This window comes from Leptidea sinapis, chromosome 2 (assembly GCF_905404315.1).
Source record: "Leptidea sinapis chromosome 2, ilLepSina1.1, whole genome shotgun sequence".
NCBI classification, from domain to species: Eukaryota; Metazoa; Arthropoda; class Insecta; order Lepidoptera; family Pieridae; genus Leptidea; species Leptidea sinapis.
This window is the reverse complement of record NC_066266.1, coordinates 16,583,836-16,597,490: the sequence shown is the minus strand read 5'-3', so window position 1 is coordinate 16,597,490 and position 13,655 is coordinate 16,583,836. Positions and strand designations below refer to the sequence as shown.

General features: G+C 35.4%; 1 protein-coding gene and 1 pseudogene across 1 annotated transcript in view; both read left to right on the top strand.

The window, feature by feature from the left end:
• The window catches only part of LOC126973157 (uncharacterized), a 35,848-nt gene extending 28,085 nt beyond the window's left edge, over positions 1-7,763 (top strand). The window contains exon 2 of the mRNA XM_050820352.1: positions 7,137-7,763. Within this exon, the coding sequence (XP_050676309.1) occupies positions 7,137-7,763 (627 nt within the window). The remainder of the gene's footprint in view (positions 1-7,136) is intronic.
• A 952-nt stretch (positions 7,764-8,715) lies between these two features.
• LOC126973156 (uncharacterized) overlaps positions 8,716-13,655 on the top strand; it is an 86,782-nt pseudogene continuing 81,842 nt past the window's right edge.

Here is a 13,655-nt window from a genome sequence, read left to right as displayed (position 1 = left end):
TGGTCGTTAGTATTGTAGATATCGATGCAGCGCACCCTAGTGTTGTGCTCGATCGATAAAGCCGTTGCACGCAGCACGGCGAGGGCTAGGGCGGAGGGTGCAAGGCGACCGGTACTACGGCGTGACGTAACGGTTATGTGCATGTCGGTTACTGATTCTGTTGCAGGGGTCACGGAACTGTTTGAATTTAGAATTATAATTACAACACTATATAAAACGTTTATTAGTTCGCTCAAGCTCAAATAGCGACATTGTATTATGAGAAGAATATTTTGTAACAAATTTTACAGAATTTTAATTTTTATTTAATTTTACGGAATCACAGACGTGGTTACAGGCTTTTAAGTAACGGATTTAACGCTTTTTTAATGTCCATTACACCGCGCAATGAAGTTCATTCTATAGTTGGTATCGTGTGTTACAATAGGATATTCAGGCGCGACGAATCAGGTCAATCATCTGAACTCAGTGGCGATGCTGTTCATATGACGGATAATACGAGGTGCCCTCTGTATTGGAGAAGCTGCTGGTACTGGGGTGCAACAAACCAGAGCTGGGAGTAATTCTTCATATACTCGTATGGTCGGGCTTGATCATCTTATAGATCGCTTAAATTCTGCTCGGCTTGAAGTATTATTTCACTTTATCGATGATCACAGATTTTCTCTCCTTTAAATAAGTCCCTGACCGCTGAAGCAAGTGACCTACTATTTACTTGAGTCCCGGACAGCGGATTGTCAGGATACATTGATTATGCCTTTTTCCTTCCATTTCGCTTGACAAGATAGATCATCTAAAGACTACGGTGATCAGTCAATCCATCAGTATCAGCATTTCCATTATGAAAGTGCTAGTTCAAAATTCTGTCAAGTTAATGCGTAATATTCGTCGCTAGCACCACTTTTAGGCCTTGTCCAAATGTAAAACGGCTAACAAATCCCATCGAAAGATCTTCCTTTTCTTTCACTCGAATCCCACACTCTTTCTCTAACGTTGATTAGTTCTCTTTTGCCGTTGTTTGATATATTTATATGTAGCCCTTGCATTAAACATGGCAATATGAAACAACTTCGCCGCTTCCAAGTTATATTTTCGCCGACATAGCAGTTATACATATAGCTACTTGTAAAATATTCTAATTTAGAAACAACTATTTGTGGTTATAAATGCATTTGTTTTCTTCAGCCGGAATCGAATTCACAGTATTCAACAATGAGCCAAAAAGCTAATCATCTCGTCTAGCTGCTGTTTTTCAATGTTTCTGTTATCGACAACCGTTACAATGCATCACTAGTTCGCCCGTTCAGAAATTCTTGCAACGACCTTGCGGCACTACATTAGTATCCCGAATTATAATTAAAACAACATGTCGTCCATAATTAAACTGTGAAATTTTAAAAACAATGTAGGTACCCCAAAAATGAATATTATACAATTACTTGTCGTTACTGGTTCAAACTTTGAAAATATTACTTAACCAAGTGACTAAAGTGAGCTCTAAAAGGAATTTTTGTAAATTTCTACTAACTACACAGTTAAAATCAGTTTTTGTCAGGAAATACTGCAATGCCATGGATATTTATAAATACCCTCACATGTGGTTATAACACCTAACCAATACATCAATGGTAACGGTCGTTTTTTCCTTAAACACGTGTTGCACGTGTACAAATATTTGGAAGTAATTTCCGCCGCCAAAAATCTGTAACAGGTGGAGTGTTGTCATGTTGTGGTTCGTCAAGGAAATTGCTGAATGAACTTCTTTGCTAGGTGTTTGCAGGAAGAAATAACATGAATATCCGGCAACGCTCCTGTTCAAAAGAATTGTTAAAAAACGTTTGTGTGGTAAAGGTTACTATAACATAAATAAATTTCTTAATGATACCATAGATTGGGAATGGAGCGGCCGCCCTCAGGCTATTAAATAATAAGATTACTTGTAGAATATTACTTTATAAACATATTTTTTGAATGAATAAAAAAGCCCGCTGAATTAGTTGCGTCCATTCTTCTCAGGTCTGAGACATTCGTTTTAGAATGGGTGATATTTTTGACTTTCAATAAGTGATGTCACATCGTCCATATTTTGAATAAAAATCTTTGATTTTGAATCGTATTGCAAGAGTGTGGGTGGCTGTGAAAACATATCAAGTGACACGTTCGTTGGTCGTTCTTTTTAACCTAAAAATACAGACAATGGCTCAGTAACAGAGTCCTGTGATCGCCTGCGGTCGCGACAACCACCCTCCAATTAGCAATAACTTAAAACAATTCAGAATGGCACAAACGACTTACGATACACAATAGCTCTTCAAGTCTCTCTCTCTCTCCCGTTAGCAACAGCCATAGACGTCCTGCGGAGTCATGACCACGGACAGCGAAAGAAAGGGGAGCTGGCTATGCAACAGGTTACGCGAGGAACATGCCACACTACATTGAGATTTGAGTGGGCATTCCTAATAGCGTTGCAGGCCCTTCGGATAAGTGCGTTTTGAAGGTACATGGAAGGAATCTACAAACTGGAATCTTCTCGGTATCTACCGGAGAAATTTGGAACAAATAATAATTGATTCTCAACCTTTGATTATTAACTACTCTAGGAAGTTTTAACGAATATAAAAATAGTTTTTTGCGCCCGTTTTTCTCAGGTCTGAGGCATACTATTTCGTATGGGAGATACTTTTTGACGTTCTATAAATGTTTTCAAATTCAATTTTGTTTTATCATAAATAAATACACCGTATTACGTACATACGTACTAATCGTATGAAAGGTGTATTTATTTAATTATATTGGATGCAGCACTGTAAAATGTTAGTTGTACTCAAATAAATAAATAAAATATAGACTACATTTTGGTTCATAAGTTTCCCTGAACACTGAGTATTGGAATTTCTATGTCCTCTACGTCCTAACCTAAACGTAAAATAGAAAAGTAGTAAAATGCCAATGCTTAAGCGCTTAAGACTTTTTTAATACAAATTATTTCACATTACACAAACGGGGCTCTGGAACATAGACTATATTATGTATCCAATGACAATATTATTTAAACAAATTAGATCTTTAAGGACATTAAACAATAATTGTAAAAGTACATTCAAACTCACGATTCAAAATTTACAATAAAACTTGTAAGAGGCTCAATCATCACAAAATGTATAACACTTTTGAATTGTTGTTTTTTTATTCCTTATATATAAAGGATAACCGTTATTGTATATAGAAGCGCGCAGTGAAGAAGTGCATTCTTATATGAAAGGGTGCCGTTGAAAAGATTGCAAGGGTAAACATGTTTTTAAAAAAGGAACACATTGATAATTGACATTTAAATCAAATTTAGAACAGGCTGTATTTATTTACTTAAAGGAGACCATCAGCTCAAGCAAAAAATACAATAAAAAAAGAACATTTAAATCGTTAAAATTTAAATAATCTCCTTTAAGTATATTCGATAACAAGGAAATCGTCTTTAGGTGTATGGGAAAAATTCATAACATAGGTTAACCTCTATTTTTATGACAAAGAAATGTAATACATACCAGGCTGATTTCTCAAGCATAGACGAATTCTTGTCTCTATCAGGGATAAACAAAACTATTAAGAATAGTTAAAAATTGAAACATTCTACAACTTTTAACTAAATTATATATACATTACATAATATATATTACTTTTTAAGTAGTTTTCATGATAATAAAACAATATTTACATTGAATAAAATACTTACATATCATAATAGCTTTCGATACGTTCAGGTAGGTATTATATTTTTTCAACAAGTCAAATATGTTTTAGTACCGAGGCCTAACAATTTTGAATAGTATTCGTAAAGCGGACAGATAAAACAAGGTCTGTTTCTAAACCAATAAAACAAATATTGTAGTGATACAAATTAATATATCCGATTAATGTTATAGCTAATAGTTGTTAACCGTGTATTCTGGTAATTTGATTTGGCTAAAAAGTAAACACATCCGTTATCATAACGGATCAACTGTTTTATTCATGAATCCGGCGGCAACGCAACCCCAAGCCATTTATTATTGATCTTATTTCGTAACGGATGCATCTTCCCTATTCTTTTCAATTTCTAATATCTATTTGTCGTAGATAATAAATGATAATTTTATTCCTCGAATACTGGAAACTTATGAATTTATGTATTTTAAAGTTATAAATTATTTATTTATATATTTTTTTTGAGATAACTTTTAATATTCAGTAGTAGGCAATCATAATTTGCGAATTAAAAATTAAGACAAGAGACCTCTAATTTCTGAACGCATCGAAAATGTGTCATTCATACTCAGCAGTCAGCTGTGTTGTGTCAAAGTCAAAATAAGCGCGCGTAAACCTAGCATGTAATATTGAATTTCTCGTTCATGAAAATGGTATTCTACTCAAGTTACCTTGTTTTTTTTTAGTGATTTAGTTATATTGAATAAGTTCTCATAACCTCAAGTTCAAATTGAGTTCCCGAAGTGTGAGAAAGGTTTGTAAAACCAGTTATATCGATATTTACGACGTAGGTTATGGCATTGTTACCCTGAGGGTCTTGCCGGTACGATATGCCCATGGGATAATCTTGTCATTAATAAAGAAGGGCGGTTGAATGAACCCCTAATATATTGACGAGATATTTCCTTTTATTGAATTGCGCCAGTGTCGATCAGAAAAGTATTGTCAATGAATATACGCAGAGCTCATGTACTATTAATGAAATATAATTTAATAGATTGCCATTTTCGAAATTGCGATGTTTCTATATTTTGTTTTTAATTTTTTTTTCCCAAGATTCTCTTACAAAAATAATAATGTACTTAAGGTGTAAATCAATCACAAATTGATTTTTTATTAGCACATCACATCAATAGAAACTTATTTTATTGTAAATAGTTTATGTAATTCAATGTGTTTTGTATCTAGTAACTAATTATTTTTCTTTCAATAAAAGAAAAGGTTACATATAAAAGAGTAGGGGACCCAATGAGTGGTAAGTAGCCTTATCAGCTGATTAAATCCATTTGATGATATCACTATAGCTCTATAACATAAGCATTACTCCAAATTGTGTTACACTACTGCTCCTGTTACCCTGAGATTTATTATTCCGATTGATTTCACAACATGATTGGTGTGTCAATTCAATTTTTTTTATTCATTTTAGTCATAAAATTACACCTTTTATTATACAATCTATGCAAGGTGATGCAACAAAGATACTCAAATGTTATAAAGTGTCCAATAATGTGAGGGGAGAGAATCAAAGGTTCATCATTAAGTGTCACCAATGCTTCTTTAAATTAAAATTTTGCAACAAATACATATTATATAAAATATATGTCTATATATATTATTTCAGAATGATGTGAAAGTCTTCAAGGCATTAAAAATGTAAGGAGTTTGCTGGTATTTTTTTTTTTTGTAGAATAGGAGGGCAAATTAGCATATGGGTGACCTGATGTTAATTATTTATCACTGCCACCCACATTCTCTTGCACAACTAGAGTAACCACAGGAGAGTTGATGGCCTTCTAGAAAGGCATTCATCCTTTTTTAAAGGTACTTATATTGTTATGTCCTGGAAATAAGAAAGCCGCACTGTGGAGGAACTCCACACATTCAGGTGGTGCATTATTAATATCATTGACATTAGCTGTTATTGGTATACCTAACAGTAGGGACTAGGTACTTCTTATGACTCTTTATTATAAGTCTAAAATAGATAGATAGTCAAATAGGTTGTATATTGTTGTCCGCTAGTGAAATCTAGTAATTACTTTACCACTATATTTATAGAAATCATTTGTTGCAGGTTGATCACAGACAACTTCCGCATCAACTCGGGGAACAACGCGACGAAACGCAAACAAGAGGAAGCCCTCGCACACAACTACAAGATCAAAATCAAACCCCACTCCCTTGACTTCAGACAGTCCCCATTAAACTCACCAAAACGGAGGGTACTTGGAGAAATACAGAACACAGTCAGACAGAACTTATTTGATGACAGATCTCCAAAAGTACATTCCCCATTGTACATCACCGAGTCACCAAAACAAAGTGGTTTTTACAAAAATTCTCCAGTCATGGATAGACTCAAAAGTTCACCAGATTTTTCCCAAAGTAAAAGTCCACTACAACCAATGCAGCGCAGTCCACAAGTGTTAAGTCCTAGGAATAACATACAAAGTCGTTTAAATCAAAGTCCCACAATTCCCATGCAGAGTCCACATAATTTTACTCAAGGCCCCCGGTACAGTCCACCTTTGCAGCCACTTGAGAGCCCTCTACTCAAAACTAGAACTCTAAGAAGGTCACCTTCGAAGAAGAGGACAAAGATATCAAAAATATTTGAAGAACGAACTAAGTTTAAGATGGCCAATAAAGAGAACTGTGACTTGAAGTATAATATTGAAGAAGAGACACAGGACTGTGTGTTTCAAAGTTATGACAAGAAGTCTTGGTCGAGTACAAAGGTAATTTATTTTGCCTTTTTAATATTTATTTTTGTCACAATTAGTCGAGTACAGGTTTTTGTGGTAGTGTGATAAAGCATATTGTGATTATTAGTACAGAGTTTGGATGTGTAAACATATATTATCATGATTTTATGATGAATGAATAGAGTGCTCATCTGAAATATGATAGCTTATCACTGCCACCGCTAATCTCCGTTAAAAATATAACAACATTATATTGTAAACCTTATGTTGTAAATAAATGAAGTGTTTATTCGTTTTGGAACTTTAAAAAAATACATAAGTATACCAAACTCCAAGAACAAGAACCATTTTGCACTTCTCATATTCTTGTGTATTTTAAATACTTGTCAAAGATGAAATTGACATCCTTCACAAGTATCTATATTAACTGTTTGTTTTTAAATTGTTATTAATAATTTTGGACTGTATATGGGATTGATAGTAGCTCCTTCTGATACCTACTATGACATCAGTTATATTCTCAGTTCTTAATAGCCCATTAAGAAACTGGCAAGACCACCATTTTTCTGCATTTGGACTATAAAAATGAGACTACCCGATTATTTCTGGGACTTATTTATTTGGCCAATACCTTAATCTAGTTAATATTTAATTGAGGCTTAACTAACATCAATAAATTAATTGCAGCTTGACTTCACGGATGCAATCCAACCGAAATCCGAAGAGATATTTGTACCTGACAATAATTGCTTGCAGTTAGATACTGAGTTTGATGAACTACAAGACTTAGAAGAAGAATTTGAATCGCAAAACTTTGATGAATGCACCAAATATGAAATAATATCAACAGACAGTCCGAATATTATATCTGAAGGTAGAACGAGTACCAGAAAAATCAACTCAAGGCATTTGTCCTTTGGTGCTCCACTGTCCGAGTCAGAGACATCAACATCATTCAATAAACCAGCTTCGAGGGTGATCAATTTTGAAGAAAGCTTTGAGTTTACTTCACCACCATTGAAGAAGAATTTATCAGTTAAGAAGAGTTTAAAGTTCAACGAGACACCAACGAAGTTGAACTTTGAACAAAGTAGCTCAAGCATTGGATCCATGTCTATTTCACCGTGCTCCAGCAAGAGGTTTCCTTCGGAGTCCATGTCGATGGAAAGCGGATTTATTTCTGAGTTGGAGGAGCCATTTTTGGATATGGAGGAGATTTCAAATTCACCAAAGATATCCAACTTCAATGATTTACTTTCCGGACAGATTAAGGAGAGTTTCACTCAGAAATTGGGGAAACCACTGCACAGGTAGGAATTTACTTAAAGTACCATGAAAATTTCTTTTTGCAGTTTAGGTTAGAAATACATATTGGCAGTTGGCTTTCGTTTGGTTATGGTAATTTCTATGTAAACAAAGCCTCGGGGATCTAACGGTTATTTTACTGATTAAATTCAAACCTTATTTAGTTTAAATCATTATAATGTAGTAAAATTCTAATTAACCACTGATCTAACAGCAAATCTAATCAAGTGCTATTTTCTGCAGTTCATTTCTACTAATCGCCTAGTTTGGATGACGGGGAAGGTGGCCTTCTAATTCTCTATCTCTATTCCTATCTTCTCTATCTTGCATTTCCAATGTGAAATGAATTTCCTTACAAGGTCTTCCACAACTGTCTGACATGCGTTTATTGTTTATATCAAAATACATATAATCATAAAATTTCTGAGCGGCACAACAATTGCGCTCGTCACCTTGTGACATAAGTTGTCAAGTCTCATTTACCCAGTACTTACACTAGCTTCGGCGCCCTTCAGGACGAAACACCAGTAAAGGCACAAAAAGGCGCCGAAGTAGTCCCTACTCATAATCTAGCCGGCATCCAGCGCAGAGAAGCCTCCCACTGGTAAAATCTAGTATTAACTTTAACAAAACAAAAAGTTTTATTTTCCGCGTAGAAAGCCTGGGTACATAGTAAAAGAGTTCTATCAGGAATAAAGCAACACTCTTGTAATTCCTTTCAGCTATTTCATAACAAAAGCGTGACAAAAATTGTTTGGTGTCTTTCAGGAGTCTGAGCTTCAACCCCGAGCCAAGGACGAGTCTATTCTCAATATCTGAAGACCCACAGACTTCCAAGCCGATCAAGAGGATATCGGAAGAGTCAGAGATCAACAACAAGAGGAGGAGGTCGGAGGACACGCCCCAGAGGCCGGTGCTGCACAGGGCCTTCTCTGAGAGCAACGCTTACATCATGTCAGCGATGGCCAAGTGTAAGTAGCACGTCCACCTTAGTTCATTATTGACGTGAGCCCCCCTCCCTCCTTGGTCTCGTAAGATTTTCCTCAACTCCCTTTTCCTTCCCATAATCTCACGGGAGATTCTTCAAAATTTATGTTTTGCCTGTAAACTTGTTGGATTAATTTGAAAGAAAAATCACAATTATGCAATTTATTATTTGAGAGTGAAATTTTAAGATGCGCGCGCATCACTGTAACAATAGTAATAGGTTGAAGTTGATTCCATAAATTTTCTGAGCTTTGCGACATTTGTTTTGCAAGATTTTTACAATATTGTTTTTTCTACAAACTTAGAATAGCACTGCGAATAAATAAATTTAAGGATTTTTGCTTTGTTAGGCCAAAGAAGTATAACTTCTTGCGTGCATACATAAGTACTTCTTAAAGTAAATCTTTAGCCGTGAATGTTGGAACTGGGTTGCTTTTTTTTTAATCTGCGAATAGTGCAAAGGCGAATTTTTGCTTCCTTACAAATAAGGAGCTTTTACTTTAAGTTTTATTTTAATTTAAGTTTTTGGCATTTAATTGTTATACAGTGGTACTTGTTATATATAACTTGCGGGCTTAATTTGTATCTTCTGGTTAAAAAATTTAAATGCAATATTGTATTTTTTTATAAAACTTGCAGCATCATCAGAGGAACTTATCGGAGACTTCTCATCTCCGTTTGTTCTGCCAGTTGTGGATGGAAACCATTCAGATTTGAAGTCTATTACAAGTGACACCCTGGCTGCACTGCTCGATGGAGAGTATGAGCACTCCGTCACTGATTATAAGGTAACTTATACAGGGTCACACTTGCAGTAGACCTATAAGCTTATGGGTTGTTCATCAATCACAATATTATGTTATTTAGCAACTATTTAACATCCTTCGACAATCTCTGGTGGTCCATGGTCAGGTTTTAGACTACTTATTATGACAGTAATCACGACCAACTTTATTCAATTTGGCCTAAAATAAGCGCTTTGAATTGTCACTACAAATAATTCTTTAAAATTACTGAATTTATCATATGTTTGTAAATAGTTGAGCTGGTGAGAAGATTCAACAAACTCAATGGCTACTCATTTCAATCAATACAGTATTTTACAAAGGTTATTGTAATATATGTCTAACAAATTAGTTTGTATGATGCTGCATCCAGTATGAGTAGTGTTTGAATTATATAAAAAGTTATAAATAATAAATTGCATCATCTTTTATATTAAATTCGTTGTGTAATTGTAAGGATGCTTCGTGAACATGATGGTCGTGACAACTGTCACTATTAGTAATATCATCCAACAAATACAATGATATATAAACTATATCAGGTCGACCTGCCACCATAAGCAGCACTTGTTCACGAGTTGACACATGGACCAGCCATCATTCTCTTCTCACATATTAGAGGAGTTGATTGTTACAGTACATTTAGTAAGTTGTTAGAATGCAGTCCCAGCCACTGTTCAGGCATTATCTATAAATAAATTTAAATGTTTTATAAAAAAATGGCTCTGTCGTAACTCCTATTACTCCACTGCTGAATATCTAAATGATCGGACAGCCTGGGACTAGATTGTGATTATTTTATTGCGACTGTACAATATTGTATATTTTTATTGAAAAGAGCGCATAAAAAAAGAATGCTGGGAGAGTTTCTTGCGCCGCTTGTTCTCTCTCAGAGCGCCATTTGTTTCCGAAGCGGTAATAGTATCTAGTAGTATAAGAAATGACATCAAAAAGAATTCTAAAGGAATCAATTTTGAGAAAATAAATGCCTTTTTATGCAATGGTCGTAACAGTAGATGTGCGCAGGTGATCGACTGCCGCTATCCGTACGAGTACGAGGGCGGGCACATCGTGGGCGCCCTCAACCTGTTCACCCGCGACCACGTCGATGGACTCCTGAGGGACGCGAGTCCCGACACCGGTCGCATCGTGCTCGTGTTCCACTGCGAGTTCTCACTCGAGAGGGGACCCACACTGTGAGTTGCAGCACTATTTAAGTCATATGATTTATACGTCTACACAGAGTCTCTTGCTGTTAGACAACCGATGAAAATAGGCCCGGTTTATAACTGTAGTATGACAAGCTACGTCTAACACTTGCGATTTGTGTTGTGTGCGTACATTGCTCAAAATAGAGGTTAACTTTTAACTCAATTTGTTGGACGTTTCCACAGCTGTCATAGTCTATCTAGACGTATAATTGATCTTACCCTTCTTCTTACACCCGATGTGTTAATAGAGGTAAACTTCTAGCTCAGTTTGATGATTACTGTATCGTAATGATATCTCGAGGCTTGTAGTAATAGTAATAAAAAGTAAGATGAATAGTGAAAGTGGAAATGGTTGTCAGGTCGCGATACCTGCGCTCGTCGGACCGCGCGTTGCACCGCGACGCGTACCCGGCGCTGCGGTTCCCCGAGGTGTATCTGCTGCACGAGGGATACCGCGCCTTCCACGCGCGCCATGGCCGCCTGTGTCGGCCGTGCGGGTACACCGCCATGCTGCACCCACGACACGCGCACCTGCTGCGACAGCACCGCCGCGACCACCACGACCGCCGCGACCACCACGACCGCCGCGACCACCACGACCGCCGCGACCACCACGACCGCCGCGACCACCACGACCGCCGCGACCACCACGACCGCCGCGACCACCACGACCGCCGCGACCACCACGACCGCCACGCACCAGGCGGCGCCGACCGCAACCGCCCGCTTCCACGTTCCCACAAATCATCCGTATTATGAAAAATAAAACAAACACTAAATAATGTCCCAATAATTAAAGCAAAAGAGACTGCTTTTATATTCAATACAATAATTACAATGAAAAAAGTTACGATACATCAATTTCAATTTTGCTTTTGACTTTCTTGGTTCAATTTAATTTTATTGATTATATGCATATAATTAAATCCTGGCTCACTGTTACATCTTATCCATATCGATTTCCGTTTTGACTTTCAATTTGATTTAACAGTAAAAGACAAAATGCGAATGACAAATTAAAAGCATACAATTTCCCTCATACATTATCACACCTGAGGTTAAGAAAATATGTTTGTAGATCCAGATTTAATTATTATTTGAATCATCTCAAAATATTGTATTATTATTAGCTGTCTGTTGTTAAAGTAATTGTTTGTCACAGATTTAATAATGACAAGTATTAGATATATATTAGAAGCAAGTATTGCTATATCAAACTAAAGTCAAAAACAAAATGAAAGTCAAAAATTATATCATTATTATACATGTAATGAGGGTTATTCAGAAATATTAGTCTTTTTATGACTTTAACTTGATGTAGTCTTAGAAGCAGTTTTGTATGTATGATGATGATTTGACTACAAATGTCTGCTTTTCAGATGACATGTTGTACATAGTATATAAATAGCTAATTAGTTGTAAGTTGTAAATATGAACCGAGTGCAATAATTACAACGGACGTGATTTGAACCTGTATACCGAACATTAAACCTTGTATAAAGTATAACAAATGAAATATGCAGTTTCCCAATATTAAGAGTTATTTATATAGTTACAATTGATAAGTCTTTGTTTCTGGTAATATAATTATGTTTTGTGAAAAATAGTAACAGTTGTATTATTGGGTTCTGCTTAAATCTTAAAGGAGGGCGTAATGTATAATACTTTCAACATTTTAGTTTCCTTGGTTGGTGACAATCTAGGTATTTTTAGATCAAAACGTTTTAAATAATTTTGATTTTTTCTTTGACTATGTAATTTAATTAGAAGGTCAAAGACAACATGGAAATTTCAGTTGAAATGTACCTTTTACCGATACTATCCTGTTTCGATCTACCTTAAGCCACCAAAAATCTGTTACTCTATTCTTTCTTTTAGAAACTAAAAAAATAAAACCCCTAATATGATTAAGTTTGAACCCAATATAACAAATATTAATTATAATTCCTCTGTACAGACTACGGGTATATCAGTTATCAAGTGACACCCATTCAATTGAAAATAAAACAATTTGTATATATTATTATATTTATAACAATATTTACTATCCCACCTTGGACAAAATTAGAAATTATATTATAATTCATTATTAAATTTATAAAAGTTGATGATTTTAATTTGGATTAATTATGTGTGATGTGTAAGGACGAAAAACCTAAAACGGTTGCGTATGACTTGGAGTATTTGCTATTAGGAGACGCTGAAAATGTGTATCTCATATCGATAAAGATATGGGGCTTACTTCGACACAAAACAAAACATGCACATTCCGTAGTGTTAGGGTGTTGAGATCCATTTGATAGGAGTATTGTCACTCAGATCATGTTGTGATATTTGTCGCGTTGCTTGAGAGAGTAAGATCACTTTGTTGCTGTTTCTAATAAAAAAAAAAAAAACAAATTGGAGTCACATACGAAGTAATCTCTTCCATCGGAGACAATATAACACTATGTACTATTGGTTTTCATAAAATATACATTTAAAATTAACATGGCGGCCATATTGCCATCGCCATCTTGGTCATTTTTGATGAACCCGCAATACACATTAAATTTTTTTTAAATATTGCGGTTTATAGACACATCCCGATGACAAACATACGGACGGGCAGCAGAGTTTTTGATAGTGGGTTCTTGAGATATATCCTTCTGAGTTCAGGGTTCTGTAACCCTGAAATCAACGAAATTTTGTAGGAATATAAAACAAAAGTTAAATTTTGGAAAATATTTGGTTCCTTTAAGAATATTAATATTTTCTTCTATGATATTATATACAAGCTGACAATCCATCTAATTGTTAGCGCGGCGGTTATCACATAACTTCGAGTGATTTCATGATTTGCCGCGTCCGATTCGTTCAATATTCTAAGCTTTTCGATTAAAGAATCGTATATTTTGGTGTAAATCATTGTAAATAGT